The sequence below is a fragment of the Capsicum annuum genome, chromosome 5, assembly GCF_002878395.1.
Source record: "Capsicum annuum cultivar UCD-10X-F1 chromosome 5, UCD10Xv1.1, whole genome shotgun sequence".
NCBI lineage: Eukaryota > Viridiplantae > Streptophyta > Magnoliopsida > Solanales > Solanaceae > Capsicum > Capsicum annuum.
Window position 1 is genome coordinate 81,956,398 of NC_061115.1, and position 17,095 is coordinate 81,973,492.

Here is a 17,095-nt window from a genome sequence, read left to right on the forward strand (position 1 = left end):
GATTTATTACTATGTTTATTGGAGAAATGAGCTGCTCCCATTAGGATAGGATGAATTGCACCTTTTTATATTTGGAAAGGTTGATCTGCTCACTAACGAAAGCACTCACAATCTCATTTGGTTTGTTATTTGAGTTCTCAAAGTATCAGCATGGAACTTTTTCACAGGAGCTTTCCCAAGTTCGACAGGTGTGAGTGAATTTCACATCTTTGCTGTTTTGGTTAGCTTATTTTCATCTGTTGCCAGTGGAGTCACCTACTGCCTTACGAGAGCAGGAGCCAAGGCAGCAGATCAACCTGTGTAAGATTGTTGACTTCTCTCATCTAAGGGATGCTTGTTTTATTACTATTAATATGCGTACCTGCTCCTCTGCGCGTAGCCTTTAATTTCCATTGAGCGACAAAACCGTCTTCCTCAACCAAACTTAGGTACCCATCATAACGAACAATGAATATATCATGTCATAAAACATTTATAATGCTAAATGTAAGCATATAGCTCACGTGGCCTAAGTCATGAATTGAAAAGCATAAGTTTGGATATAAGCCGCAAAATGATAAATGCGGAAGCATAACATACAAACATGAGAAACAAAAGGTATAGAGTCCCATGTCCATAACTAGATCTCTCATTGTGGGTGTGTCATGGAACCTCTAAAGACGTAAATAAGAGAATAAAGGTACGGGGCATTCCTTGGCTCAACAAAAGAATTGTATAATGTATCAGCACCAGCTGATGACTTAGGTGTGGCTAATAAAAAATGACTGGAAAGCAAAGGCATTTAGCTCGTGCCATCTACTTTGGGAGCTCCTGAATTTGCCGGAACACAACCAATAAATTGCCCATACGACTGTCATCGACTCCTTCCAATGAAGTTGGAATGAAGCTTTAGAAAACATGAACATGCATAGTAAGCAAAATATCATAACCATTTTGTAGATACATTTGTAAAAGCGGATAAAAATTGCAAAGCAAATCATAACCGGAAATTGCAGCCACAAGCATTTGACTTAACTGAACTATAATTTACTTTAACTTGTGAGTCCTTATAGACACCGACGCTGTCATAATTGTGTCATGTGTACATCATGACAACCACCAATGCTCAATCAGCAAGGCCGTCTCATGATAATGCTGTATGGTTTGACGATGTATGCTAACACTAATGGTACCTCCTATAGGCATGGTAAGAGTAGTTGCCATTTAAAAAGGTATAAACTATAATCCTACACGTGAATGTATTGTTTCTACATATAACCTGTTGTGGATACGCGGAACTCAATTAATTAAGTAGTAAATTATATTTTAAGTAGTTTTCTTTATTTTTCTAGAATAGGAATTAAGTGTCCTAGTTTCATAAGGATTAGGGTTAGAGTTTATGTTTCTCACTTCCATATGGATGAGACTTTCTAGAATAGGATTTTATGTTTTCTACTTTCATAAGGATTAAACTGTTGTAGTATGACTCCTATTTAAAGGGGTTTTTGAAGAATAAATTGATAAGTCGTATTTCAGAAAAAAAAAACAAGAAATCAGAGTTCTCTCTTTTATTAACCTCTAAGGTTTCAGCCTCCCTTTAATGAGATGAATTTATATATATCGCCTGATGAATCAATCCTTCCCTAAAGATCCTAATAATTTGGTATCAGAGCCTAACACAATGGGCGATGAGATCAATTCCAGATTCCATGAAGAACGTGCAGTTACAGAAACCCTAATGGACTCTAAAATTAAGCAATGGAACAACACACAATGGGCGATGAGATCAATTCAAGATTTCAGGAAGAACGTGCAGTTACAGAAATCCTAATGGACTCTAAAATTGCAGCCATGGAACAACGCCTCAACGAAAGAATTTGTCCAAATCATCCAAGAACAATTGTCTAGCTTAGGAATTGGCTCCTCAAAACCAGCAACCCACAGAACTGAGTTGAGTAGCATCCCGATGATTGGCATATCAACCACTCCTACTACTAAAGGCAATAAACCGCCTATTCAATAGACTGACCAGAATCATCCAACAAGTGGTAATTCTCATTCGACAGTACCAAGGTACGCAAAAATGGAATTTCCTACTTACGTTGACCCCGACCAATTAATTTGTGGACATCGTTGGGAACAATTTTTTGAAAATCAACATACAATGGAAGTAGAAAAGGTTGAAGTGGATGGGTTTCACACGTTGGGAGAAGCACAATTATGATATTATCAGCTTATGGGCCAATTAGTCATGCCCCAGCAAACGGGTACAATTGAAAGTTATCAAAGTAAGTTTCAAGATAAGTTGGCTAGGGATGGAATTAGATGATTCAGTTGACACTATTTTAGAAGTTTGGAATGACTGCCTTGAAATTCGAGCTTGAGGACAAGCTCTTTCAATGTGAGGGAAGTGATATTGTGGATGCATAGAACTCAATTAATTAAGTATTAAATTATATTTTAACTAACTTGCTTTATTATTCTAGAATAAAATTTAAGTCTCCTAGTTTTATAAGGATCAGGGTTAGAGTTTATGTTTCCTACTTTCATAAGGATTAGACTTTCTAGAATGAGGTTTTATGTTTCCTACTTTCATTAAGATTAAACTGTTGTAGTGCGACTCCGAATTTAAAGGGTTTTTTGGAGAATAAATCGATAAGTCATATTTCAACAAAAAGTAAGAGATCAGCCTTGAACTCTAATGTTTCAGCCTCTTTTTAACAAGCTAAAGATATCGGAGTTCTCTCTTCCATTGAACTCTAAGGTTTCAGCCTTCCTTTATCAGACTGAATTTATATATTATCGCTCTGTGAATCAATCTTTCCTTAAAGATCCTAACATAAACGAATCTTTTACTGTTGGCAAATATTCTTTCGATTTCTAAGGTCCATACTCCTCCCAAAACATATAACTTGTAACATGTGATCACATTTAGGTCCTTTACATTTAGACTTAGCATTGAGGCCCTTAGTCGATCTTTTTGAATGCTCCCTCTATCCCAATTTATGTGGTATTATTTGGCTAGTTACAAAGTTAAGAAGAAAGCTTTTCAAACTTGTGGTCTGAAATAAGTGAAAGATAATTTCCTGTTTATTTTAGCTACGAAAGGCCGTAATAGCATGATAAAAGTGGTTATTGCTAATGGATGGTTCCAATGTTTTGAAGTGGCTAGGAACAATAATCAAATAATGAAAATCACTCACGTGCTGTATGAGGGTGATACTCTAATATTTTGCGGAGTAGAAAAGGAGGAGTAGTTGAAGTATTTGAGAGTGATCTTAATTTTGTTTGAGGTTATTTCAGGCCTTCACATCAATCGGAGGAAGAGCCCCATCTACCCCATAAATCAGGTGCCTGATATGGAGCCTTTAGCAACAATTCTAGGAGGTGAGATGGGAAACTTACCTACACTTGGGCATGCCTTTGGGAGCCAAATCGAAGTCTAAAAGAATGTAGGATTCCATTTTGTAGATGTGTGAGAAGAAACTGTCAAGGTGGAAATCACAATACTTGGTGGTGGTGACTCACTCTAATTAATGATGTCCTGGATGCTTTCCCTTTTCCCAATCCATCTGGATTCACTCAAAGGCTAGAAAAGATCAGGAGAACTTTTCTCTGGCAAGGGAACAAAGAAAAAATAGATTTTCACCTAGTCAAATGGAAAGATATCACCAGAAGCAAGAGAAAAAAGGGACTTGGCATGAGAAATTTGAAGTAGCTTTGAAGCTTTAATGGCGTTGGAGATATTCACAGGAACCTCAAACTTTATGGAGCAGAGTCATCAGGAGCAAATATAGGGAAGAAGTAGTTGGGTTTCCAAGGAGGTCAACAATCCATATGGAATTAGTCTTTGGAGGTCTATAAGATATTTTTGGCCCTTTCTCAAAAATCATTCTCATATTAGATTGTTTAATGGAAACAAGACCAGGTTTTGGAAAGACAAATGGGTTGGAACAAGATGCCTCCTAGACCTGTTCCCGGATCTATTTGTCCTGGCTTTAGACCAACAGAGAACAGTAGCTGAGGTTTGGACACATCAGGGATGGGACTTGAGGTTCAAAAGAATGTTAAACGACTGGGAGATACCTAGACTTCTGGAGCTGTTTAACCAACCAAATAGGACACAAGATGGAGTTGATGCCTATAGTGGAGCGAAAACACAAGTGGAGCATACAAGGTTAGCTCTGGCTACTAAATCTTGAACCAAATAGAGCCACAACTCAATAATTGGCCTTGGAAACATATCTAGAAAACGAAGATACCTTACAAAGTATCTTGTTTCACCTGGTTACTTGCTAAAAAAACTGTCTCAACACATGAAAATCTGATTAAAAAAAATATTGCTCTTTGATCTAGATGCTTTCTCTGTGAAAAAGAGTCAGAGACAGTTAACCACATGTTCCTACACTGCAACATAACAAACCAACTATGAAAGATTTTCATCAATTTCAGAGACATAGCATGGACGATACCAAGCAAGATTGATGACACTTTGTTTAGCTGGGAGGAGGTAGGAAGTGGTGCAGGGAATAGAGAGAGATGGAGGATTATACCATCATATATATGGTGGACCATTTGGAAGGAAAGAAATGATAGATGCTTTGAAGATTAAAGAAATTTTGTCCTAAATATTAAGCTTAACTGTATTTTGCTGTTCTGTTTTTGGTGCATCAAACTGTATTCTGGTGACACAGAATCAATCCTAGATGTCTTAAGCACCAGTTAGGTTTGATTCTCTTTTGATAAATTTTACAACTATTTCCTTGTAAATATGTTTTTCAGTACTAAGTACTAGCTTCAATACAAATGTCGTTGAACCCTCCCCCAAAAAAAGTCAAAGGCAATTGACTAAGAATAATCTCATTAATGATAAAATGGGAAGTTTAAAGTTGAAGTCTTTCTAAATACATAAAGGTGTCAGTTTTTCTTAGGACTGTAAATAATGGATCTTGGGCCTAACTCAACCTCAAAAGTTAGCTCATGATGGGAGGATTCCCCAAGTCCATATAAGGAGACCAATTACTCATTCCTTTTTCGATGTGGGATACTTAACACTCCCCCACACACCCAGACCTCATTAACTGGAGCGTGGACAATAAAATATAGGGGCCCAACATCGGTAAACAAAGATTTGGGATGGGTCTGGCTTTGATATCATGTAAATAATGGATCTTGGGCCTAACTCAACCTCAAAAGCTAGCTCATGAGGGGAGGATTGCCCAAGTCCATATAAGGAGATCAGTTACTTATCCCTTTTTCGATGTGGGATACTTAATAGGGACAATAAGCATATACATAACATTTTTTTACTTGAAAACAAATTAATAAGTTTGAAATGAAGTAATCAAAGGATACATGGTTTGATGAAGAACGCTAGCTTAACTGTCAAAACATACATAAAGTGTTTTCCTTAAATCATAAAAAGGTAAGTTTATGCATATGCATGTTCAAAAGATGCTGGCTTGCCCCAAAGTACTATACTCACATTCATGCATTTTTCAAAAGATGCCTTAAAGGTACTTACATCTCAAGTTGCCTCGTCTCAATTTCACAAATAATCAAACAATTTCCAATAGTGTCCAATAGTATCAATCTATATATTCATAATTAATTTCTATCAATTTCCATCCAAGCTATCCCAACACAACCCATCTAGTATTGATACATTGCTCTTAAACCTTATTCATGTCCACCAACTCCAATATATATATTAAATTCCTTGTGTGTGCGTGGGGGTGGGTGGGGTGGGGTGGGGGGTTATTAGAACAATTATCCATTTCATTTGTTAACCCTAGGTTACTATTGTCATTTTCTTCACAAGCCTCAACTTTAGGGTTACTTCAGGATCATGTTTAGATCACAATTTCTATCCATACATACTATTAAAAATCTTATTAAGCACCATAATGGAAGCTCAAAGTATGGGATTACCTCTTTGAGTCAAAATCTTTACTCGGAAGATTGTCGGGATTCTTGGTCAATCTTGAAATTTATGTGGATTCCATGGGATTTGATGTCATAAATTGTAATAAATGAGTGGAATATACTCAAAACCATCATAATACCTCACCTCACCTTTGAAGTGATAATGGCTTGCACAGTCTCCTCAAAAACCTCTTCAAAATTCATTTCTCTCTCCCCTAGTTTTAACTTATATTTAGGGTATCCGGTGTGAGCCTATCACATGCCATCACCTTTGCCTGACTTTCTCCTTTCCTCGCGAAGTGACGCCATCACGAGTTTCGATGTCAGTCCCAGTTTCCTCGTGATGAGCATGCGGCACATGGGGCTAAATTTTCTGCCCCCACCTGAGCCCCTCTTCCACAACTCCAAGTCCCTCATGCGAGGGCGTGCCGCGCATGCCATGACATGAACTGGGACTTGATCTTCATTTCTTTTTTTGATATTTTTAGTCATGTTAGACCATTAAAATATAGAAGAATATTATTGAATTGTGTAACTACATTATTACGCCGAGACTCTATTTATAAACACTACATTTCAATCCTTTTTCAAGTAGGATGCTATATTACAATCCTTTTTCGAGTAGGATTCTGTGTACTATTCCTTCACTTATTCATATTTTAACACTCCCCTCAAGTTGATGCATACAAGTCATATGTATCAAGCTTGTCATGGATGCAATTAATATGAGAATCAGTGAAACACTTGGTGAAGATATCTGTAAGAAAACTGGTAAGGACTATTCGGGACGTCTGAGCGGTCATAGTTGAAAAGGAACAAACTGAAGTTGCGGTCGAAAAAGTAGTAAACGTTCGCCGAAAAATCCAATTTGTCACTCGAAAAATTGCAGGAAACTTGTATAAAATATATGGCTCAAAATCAAGAGATGAGTAGATCTTGAACAAGAAAGTCACCGAAAAACTATTTGAACAAGAAAGTCACGCGCCGGATTATTAGATTTGATTGCTGAAAAATGGTTAAAATCTAAGAAAAATTATATGGGTAGGGACAGAATGATGGCATGACCCTACTGAAAAAGAGAGATTATATGGGTGGGGTCGAAATGATGGCACGACCTTACTGAGAAAGAGAAATTGCTGAACTTTCCAAACCACGCTCGAGGAGACTATTTCAGACAGTAAATTATATAGGTAGGGTCGGAATGATGGCATGACCCTACGCAATTCAAATCTGAGGAATTACCGAAAATACGCACGGTGTTGTGCAACTCAGATTTGAGAATATAGTTGGAAAGATGTATGATGCTACGCAACTCAGATTTGAGAAAGTAGTCTGGAAAGATGCACAGTGCTATGCAAATTAGATAGGAGAAACTAGTCACCAGAAAGATGCACAGTGCCATGCAAGTTAGATATGTGAAAGTAGTCATCGGAAAGATGCACGGTGCCATGCAAATTAGATATGAGAAGCCATCGGAAAGAAGCACGATGACCCAACTTTTGCTAACATGATCATTAGCTGGACAGGCAGCATATATGAGTAATAGCCGTTTGTCGGTAGCGGAAGCTCTTTGATTCTCTACCAAGATTGTAGCAGCATATATGAGTAATAGCCGTTTGTCGGTAGCGGAAGCTCTTTGATTCTCTACCAAGATTGTAGAAACTCTGATACCATATGAGAAATATAAGAGAACAATATTATTGAATTGTGTAACTACATTATTACACTCACTTTATTTATAGACACTGCATTCCAATCCTTTTCCGACACTATATTACAACCCTTTCCAAGTAAGATTTTGTATATTATTGCTTGTCTTACTCATATTCTAACATTGACGCTTGAAAACACTTCCCAACTAGAACTATACATGTGCTACCACGTAGGTCTGTACACACCTTAGAATTACTTTTAAATGGCATCTGGGTCGTACATTGCCTAAATTAATGTTAAAAGCGTACGGGGATTCACACTTATTTTACAGATGGAGTAGAATAATTTTGTTCTCTGTATTTCCTAATTAGAAGGAAGAAGTATAGTAATTAGATTGTAGTGTATGGAGGAACATAGCCTTCAAATTCTGTTGTAAGCTGTTCTAGGGAATAATTTCTTTTACAGAGTTAAACCACGCAGAGGACATGAGTACTGATCAAGCTCATACATGATATAAAAGGTTGTTAATATTTAAGACATTGTGGTTTTTCCAATGACCGCTAGCAAAGAGGAAAGATATCTCATTTGTGCTTTAATCACCTGACCTTTGATGTAAACTCCCAATAAGTCAAGATTCCTCAAATGTATTAAAGAACTGAAATACCTTGTAGAAAATAGAGTTTTTCCATTTTGGCTTTGATCACTCTGAAAGTTTGATGCCAAAAGCTCACACGTAAAGAGTTAGTTTGGGAAGATTTTCATAGGTCTTTTAAAACATTGCGACCATGTGTTGTCTGCAAAAGAACAATGTAGATGTCAAAAGTGTATCAGCTCCTTTGCTCTTCTTACGTGACTCTTTGCTCCCCCAGATACTTCTCAAGCAAATGATCTTTTTCCTTTCAGGCTTCCAGTTCTTATGTTTGCTCTATTTGCTAGTCCTGCTGCTGCGAAATCTTCTTTTGCCTTTGAAGTAAGATACTGTACATGTTAGTTCTTTGTTAAATAAAGAGGCAAATGCATATAATCTTGGTAGATTAAAGCTATTACAGGTTTTATATGGCATTTGCTGCTATAAATATTCATTAAGCATCCACAGAAGTTTACTATGAAGTGTACATATTTTGTAAATTAGATCACCCAAAGGCATTGGGCTGTAATTTTCCCTATATTTAATGCCACTGCCATTATGTCGAAGAGGGTAATTTTGCAATTTTTCTTGTACTAAAAGAAGTGTGTAGAGTGACTTGCAAGAAGAAAATAAAAGGATTTTATTCTAATTTCAAGTTCAATAGCCACCTGTATCTCTCTGTTACTCGCGAGTTAAGTTTGATTGGAGTTGTGTGTTCTTATCTTGTCAACCTTCTATTGGTGTAGTAGCTAAGTATCCTTCTCGACTTTCTGTTGATTCTTTTCCAATTGTCTTATTTTGTTGAATGCAGAACTTTGCACTCCCTAGTTTCTATTCTTTCCTTCTGATGGCTGTACTTGGTGTACTAGGTTTCTTTGCAGAGATACTATTCTGAACTCTAATTTGGTCATATGATCCAATATCTAAATTCTGATTTCTTAGACACATCCTCCAATTTGTGCTTATAACGCCTTACTCTGCATAGATAACTTTAGCACGTGGACTTCAGCTTGAGAAAACCAATAGAGTTGCCAATATCCAATTTGTTGAGGTATGTATCTGATCATGTTGTTTGTTGAGTTCCCTCGTGTATGGTGAAACTTCCTTAATGTCACGATCCAATTTACGGGATTGTGTAGGCACCTACTCTATTTTAACTAGATAGGAGAACCCTAGCCACCTTACCAGTATCGTGCAGAAGTCAAGTAAAACCGTCATAGTAAGTTAACGTAGTCAATAATAAAAGTTCTTAGAACATTTATATACATAATTAACACCTTATTTACTACCCAAGACCTAGTCTAAACATGTACAAGAGCTTGTGATACAATGAAGAACAAACAAGGACACAACTCCTACCATAGGCATAAGATGATCAGAAGCTGATGGTGAATATTTGTCTCTTCAAATAAGAAATCTCACTGATCTTGCAACATATCTATATCCCAAAAGGGGGGTGGGGTGGGGTGGGGGATATAGCAAGAGTAGCATTAATACAACCATACGTACTGGTAGGCATTATCGGTCGACCAGAGTTAGAAACATATAAAAGCATATAGAAATCTTAGAAAGAAACATGATAATTCAATTTAACAGTTTAACACCCACATTCACATTCCATATTCCAACACTTCCTTTTCGTAGCAAATCCCGATTATGACTTATCAACTTAGTTAGCCATTTTAGTTACAAGCGAACAATCCAATTCCCTTCTAGCAATTCTACTTTGTCAATAACACCATAACTAACTCTATGAGTCGGAAATGGCTACATCATTCCCACCCATTTAACAATGATTCTTCTACCCTCTTATCAAATTTAGGCAACGTCACAATAATTCTCAAGGTGTAAAGTCACAACTCATAAAATATGCCAACTAACATGTAAACATGATCACACTTAGGCATAAATCAAGTGACTGAATTAGTAATCAACACATAACAAGTAACTTCAACCTACACATTACCATCCACAGATAACTAATTAAAACTCCTAATAACCTCAATTAGACCAACCTTCACCCTATCGTGACCTCACAATTCAATCGCAAACATGGTTCTAACCACAACGGAAACTGTAACACACCGAGGCACATATATCAAATCATCTCACAAGTAGTCTCATGCCACTTTTATTGTCACGACACTGATGCAATGCAATCAACAGTCAATGAATCAATGATATGAACAATGCATCAGAACCATCAAATCAATCATATAAATGTGTACACACATACTAAGGATCTTATATGCCCATTAGTCATGACTCATGACCTGCAGGAGACTAGCTCAACGTATGTACCATATTAGCGAGTTACCCGACCCATATGTACCCACGAGGTACCTGACCCACCGAATATCAGAATATACGAATATCTCAATCAACATTAATCAAAATATGATAAGGTGCACGAGTATGCAATTGCACAGTTTATCTTAAACATTGAATCAACTTCAAGTCTCATCATTTCATGTATACAATCAACTACCAAGTCGCTTCACCAATCACGAGGTCAATCACAATCATTCAACTCATGGATAGGCATGAAAATCAAATTAAGTTCGTAACTACAATTTATTACTCAATGTTCATTAACTAACCCGGTCCTTGTCCAACACATCACAACCTCCGTACTCGGAATAACTAAAGGTTCCCCTGTATGGTGACATCTCCAATCTACGAACAACTTCCTTGACCAATTATTATTATTATTTTAAACTGGTAATTGTATTTTTCAGCATTAAGGGCTATGCTGGCCACCTCCAAAAGTTTACAGAAAGAAAAAAAGATTACTTACAGGGAACCTATAAAGTCCACTAATTGAATTTGCTCTTCTACACTCTCTTCTTTACACCAAAAACCTAGAGAAGTAGTAACTTTCCACTTAATTTTCTGAATAGTGGATTCTTTTCCTTCAAAGATCTTCTGGTTCCTCCCCTTCCAAATAGTCCACCAGATGTAAGCTGGGACTGTCCTCCACCATCTTTTCGGGCTCTTGCTTCCTCCTCTTCCAGCAATGGAAGTGAACATTGTCCAAACTTGTGATGATATTTTAGAATGCAAAAAGAGATGTTTGTTGGTTTCTAGTGCCGCTTTACACAAAAGACATCTAGATGCTATGTTGAACTCCCTCTTTTGTAATGCCTCATGTGTCAAGCATGCTTTCCTAACTATTAGCCAAGTAAAGCACTTTACTTTTTAGGGGCTACACTCTTCCAAATAGCATTCCAAGGTCTGGTTGATTTGCCTGCAGCTTTCATTCAATCCCCTCTTGTATACCCTGTTAACTGGGAAAATTCCATCATTGTCGTGCTTCCAAATGAGGCTGTCGGGATCCAAATAAGTGCCAGGGAAGTTTCCTATTAAATTTAGAAGATCAGCTACCCATGGTATTTCCCAATCATTTAGGAATCTTCTGAAGGTCAGGTTCCACCCTTGAGGAGTCCACACTTCTTGTAGTCTGCAATTTTGAACAAGCTTATAAAGAACAGTCCAGGAAAAAGAGATTGGAGAGATCCGTGACCACTCCAGTCCTCCTTCCAAAAAAGTACCATGTCTCCCCTGCCAACTCTAGCTTTAGTGTGAGTCTTGAAAGTCAACTAGAGATTCCTGATTGACTTCCAAACCCTAACCCCATAAGTATTAGTCACCTTATTAGTGCACCACTGCCCCTCTAGACCATATTTATGTAGAATAATCTCCCTCCACAAGGAAGGTTCTTTGTTAAATCTCCATAGCCATTTCAAAAGCAAACTCGTATTATGAAGTTTTAGGTTTCTCACTCCCAGACCTCCAAAACTCTTGCTTCCTTGGCCAATTATTAGCGATCCCGATCTATACGTCCCTACTGCTACTTCTTCGACCTCGTACCTTACTTTATCCACCATTTATACATTATTAATATTACCTGAACTCTTCCCACATCGACTACTATCCGACTGTACCAATCCACAATATGCCCCAGCACTCGCAAGACCACTACATGAACCTGCCCTCTTCCTTAATCCCGTTGCACTACTTCCACAACTATGAACTCTTATGATTCTCTATCATCACCCGTTTCATCTAGTTCACATAAGCTTAACTAATATTAGCATCATAATAACCCACTACTTCGGGAAACACCCACATAAACACAATACATGACAACCCCTATCCATCCCACGATATTTACGTTATTAAACCAACCAAACTCCGTGCCCGTAGGGCTAAGCAAGATATCTCCTGTCAGCACTATATCCTGCATATGCAATTACCAAGGTCTACTACTGTTTAACCATAACCTACCTCGATGTCAAGTTGCTGCTACGGAGCGTATGGATCTTCCTTCCCTGCTCCTATGATAGAGATTTTGTCAATAATTGCTCGACAATATCGTTGGGATACGTCCTATTGAAGCCTTGCCTCTTCATCAAGTTGTCCTAAGCTTAGGGTTAACCCTAGGTGTTTTCAGTAGGAGGCAACGAAATTAGAATAAGAGCTGGTGGAAAAAGGGTTTTGAAATGCGGGGCTGGCTGCCCGAACATCGCTGCAGTGGGTAAAAGTGCCGTTGCAGCGGATTCGGGCAGTCCAGCCCTTCTGAATTTTTGGTTGATTATTTTCATTTTATGGATTTTTACCAAGGTTTTCAAATCTTAGCAAGGTCAATAAAGAAACATCTCATTCACGTCTCTCCCATCACGTGATCATAGAAATGATGGACAGGTCGTTACACTTAACTCTTGTTGTCTAATATGTACAATAGTTTGAACCGAGTGTGGTAGTTGTTTTTGTATCTGCACAAATTGCTGGATGAAGATCGGATTGTTGTCCACCCTGTTTTGCTTTATTTTACAGAGAATAGTGAAGCTGTCTTTAGTTTAAACCTAGAATTAAGTAAATTAAAATCTCCCCTCTAAAAGTTTGAGATTTTAAATGGGTGTTCATATAATTCAATATAGTGTGGAAGCAGGCCAAGGCTTTTGCACCATTATCAAAGAATTTCCATGTACCGAGCCAAAATAAAGTCTGGCTCACACTTGAGGGCAATGTTAGGGATCTAGTTAAGTTGATAAAACTATCATTTTCTATAAAAGCATAAGCTTTAAGATGATTTGGTCACGTAATTTCAACACTTTATTCAAACTCAAAGAACTCTACTTAGCTGCGATAAATATTTGAATGGTCTATTCTTGGATCTCGTTTGTGGAATTGTTTGCCACTCAACTAAGCATAGTGCTACATCTCCAGAGACTTGTGAATGGAAAAGATTCACTGCAATTGCAAACTCGTATTTCTCTGCCAGAGACTTACCTACCATACAAATAAGTCCAAAGTTCCGGTGTGATTTATTTTTGTTCTTTATGTAGGAAAATTACTTTAATACCATACATTAGAATTGGTGTGTCAGAGCCGAGCTTTGCTTTCTGTTATCCTACTGTATTATGTTGAGGCCTCTTTGTGTTGTCCTGAATGATATTGTTCGGTATTACAGGTTGCATTATCACAATTTCTTGGAATGGGCTCAACAAGAATCGTTCCATCTTTTTGCAGATTAGTTGGACGTCTAATCATCTTAATTTCAGTATGCTGTACCATGTATATTGGACCTGAGAAAGAGATTGAATGACAAAGTTGACTCTTCTGATTTGTTTTTTTTAAAATTCTTTTTCCAATCTCTAACAACCATTTGTGTCCAATGCTTCAAGGGGTTCTTCCCTTATGCATGAGTGCAATGAATGCCAGTTTGTGCCAGGACTTACGTCATCATGAACTTGTTCGACCATCTGTCCGGTACTCGTAAATTCAAATGTGAACTTTTGCCAAATTTCCTGTTTTGTAAGTCTAGTGCTGGGGGTCATCTTTTTGTGCTTATAAATCTTGATGTCAATGTATCAAAAAGAATGGGAATCTTAGTAGCTCAATTGGTTGGTTACCTAAATTTTTACCTCATTGGTGAGGGTTTGGTTTCCCGGCTTGTAATCCCCTCCCCATTTCCCTACTTCCCCCCCCCCCCCCCCCTTTTTTTTTTTTAAAGTATCAAAAAGTGGACTATCGAAGTATTTATTTTTGTTAAATACATTTGGCTTCTGAAAGGATGACCACCTAAAACAAGTTTTCGAAGGTTCTTAGAAACCAATGCATATTTGCTAATCTCAAAAAGTATACTTTCTATGTGGATCATGTGATTATCTTAGGTTTCGTAGTCAGTTCTAAGGGAGTTGAAGTAGATGAGAAAATCAAGGCTACAAACGAATGACCGAAACCTATTAGTGTAACTAGAGTTGGAAGTTTCCATGTACTTACTAATTTTTTTCGGGGGTCTGTGCCAGATTTTATCGTCATTGTTGCTCCTTTAATTGAAGTAATTAAGAAAACATTGTTTACACAGGGAAAGAACAAGATAATGCGTTTAAACGCTAAAGGATAAATTGTGTAATGCTTTTCTTTAGCAATTTCTCGATTTTACCATGTCTTTTGAAGTTGAGTCCAATGCCTTGGTTAGGACATGGGTGTTGTTTTGATGCAAGACTCTAAGCTAATTGCCAACTTCATTGAAAAGCTAAGTGGACAATATTGATTATTGAACTACTCAACCTATGATAATGAGCTGCATGTCTTGGTAAGAGGGTTAGCTTCATGGCAACACTACTTGTGACCTCGAGAATTTGTGGTCAAAACTGATCATGAGTCATCAAAGTACTAGACGATTCAAGGTAAACTTATACGCATATGCTAAATCGGTGGAATTTGTTGAAACTTCTTATGTAATTTCCTATAAACAAGGAAAACAGAATGTGATTGTTGACGCGCTCTGATGAGGAGCGTCTTGGTTTCCACTCTTACTTCGGAATTGTTAGGTTTTTGAATAATCATATTACTCTATGCTATAATTCTGTTGATAAAAAATTTTAAGAATGCAAGTTGCGTTCTTTTGAGAAGTCCAATCTTCAAGATGAATTTCCATTTAAGGAAAATAAGTTGTGTCCCTAACTGCTTTTTGCATGAGCTATTTATTAGGGAAGCACATTGTGGAGGGCTAATGAAACATTTTGGTATGTCCAAAACGCTAGAAGTATATATACATATATATATATATATATATATATACATATATACATATATATATATATATATATATTTGAATATTTTTATTGGCTAGTCTGAGAAAGAATACTAAAAGAGCGTGTTACCTAGGACCTTTACATTGTTATGTGTTCCTAATTTTTCTTGGATTGATATTTCTATGGATTTTATTTTGATATTACCAAGGACTAAATATATTAATGATAGTATATTCGTGGCAGTAGATAAATTTTCTAAAATGGCACCTTTTATTCCATGTAAAAAAAGTAATTATGGATCTCATTTAGTTGCTTGTTTGTAAAGAAGTGGTTAAATTGCATGACATATCTAGAACATTGTTAATGATAAGGATGTCAAGTTCTTAGGTCACTTTTGGAGAATTCTTTGACAAAAATTGAAAACTAAATTGCTATTTTTCATATCTTGTCACCCACAAATTAATGGGCAAACAAAAGTGGTTAATAGGACTTCAGGCAATATGTTGAGGTTGTTTTGAATGGGAAAACTTTTTGGGAATATTACTTACATTTACATATAGAGGAATTTGCTTATAATAAAACTTTCCATTCTTCTAAGGTAAGATTTCTTTGGAGTTGTCTATGAATTCAATCCCCTTACTTTCCCTGATGTACTACCTGTAAGCACTAATGATTTTACTAATTTTGATGATAAGAAAGAAGTTTGAATGATGAAGGTGATTCATGAACAAATAAGGCTTCCAATTGAAAAATAGAATAAGAAAGCAATCTTGCAAAAAATAAGAGAAAAAATATGTTAATTTATGCATGGTGAGTTAATTTGTGTGTATATGAGAGAACATATTTTCTTCCAAAACAAAGACCAAGTTGGATCCCAGAGGAAGTGGCCATATAAAGTCATTAAAAGGATCGGAGAAAATGCTTACAAGCTTGGTTTTCCTAGTGAGTTTCAAGTTAGTGCTACATTGAATGTTCTCAACTTTTTGTATTTGATGCAAACTTAAATCTGAAGGAATATTCTCTTCAAGAAGAGGGGTATGATAGTATTTATGGAAGCTCTATTCCATCGAAGGATAAGGACGAAGCTTTAGAAACTCCAAGGAGGCCCATGACAAGATCTCAAATCAAGGACTTATCTAAAGGAGATGAATTATCCAAATGCTACAACTATTTGGTATCCCAAGTTGAAGTTCAATCAGAGGAATATTGGGGTCCAAAATTCAGCGTTGAAGAGGTTTAAAGTGGCACTCGAAAGAGCACATAATCAACCCAAAATAAGGCCAATTTTATCCCTTAATTGGAGATAAACCCAACAACCCAAAGGTCATGACCAAGAGAGTCCAGAAAGGCCTTAGTTCAACCGCAAATATTAGGGTTTTAGTTTCTGGCGTAGCCATCAAACTAGGATTTATTTTCCTAAATTTTAGATTATTATTGTTTTAGGGTCTTAGTAGGGTTGACAACTACCTTTTTTTTCCTATAAACAAGAATTCTTAAAGGCCTCAGTTCAGCTGTAAATATTCAATTGCAAATTCGAGTTATCAGAAGATATGCTACTCCTTATTAGCAACCTGGATTTGTTTTTGTGCTCGACTAGATTCAATTTTTGGGTCGTTCAAAAAGGTTATTTGAACAACTCTATTATTGTTTATTAAGTATACAAGTACTTGTTATTTTTGCAGAATTATTTAATTTTTATTATTTATGCACATACCTAATCGCATATAGATTGATAAAAAGTTATGCACTGATGACTTTATGATACCGCAAAGACATTAAATTTATACTGATTGTCTTTTGGCTCATATTCAATGATAGAGCTTTAAATGCTAATTAATAAATCTGGTGATTTATGTCACATCCATGA

At 36.7% G+C, this 17,095-nt stretch overlaps 1 protein-coding gene and 1 long non-coding RNA gene across 2 annotated transcripts in view; one reads left to right on the forward strand and one right to left on the reverse strand.

Moving 5' to 3' along the window:
- The window catches only part of LOC107871885, a 48,166-nt gene extending 34,373 nt beyond the window's left edge, over positions 1-13,793 (forward strand). The window contains exons 5-9 of the mRNA XM_047412154.1: positions 150-300; positions 8,461-8,527; positions 8,997-9,073; positions 9,176-9,236; positions 13,659-13,793. Of these exons, the coding sequence (XP_047268110.1) occupies positions 150-300; positions 8,461-8,527; positions 8,997-9,073; positions 9,176-9,236; positions 13,659-13,793 (491 nt within the window). The remainder of the gene's footprint in view (positions 1-149; positions 301-8,460; positions 8,528-8,996; positions 9,074-9,175; positions 9,237-13,658) is intronic.
- On the reverse strand, positions 517-6,396 carry LOC124898897. Its single transcript, XR_007055789.1, has 2 exons — positions 5,911-6,396; positions 517-886 (listed from the first exon to the last, which is right to left on the reverse strand). It is a non-coding gene; the product is annotated as an uncharacterized LOC124898897 (long non-coding RNA).
- Positions 13,794-17,095: the final 3,302 nt, after the last annotated feature.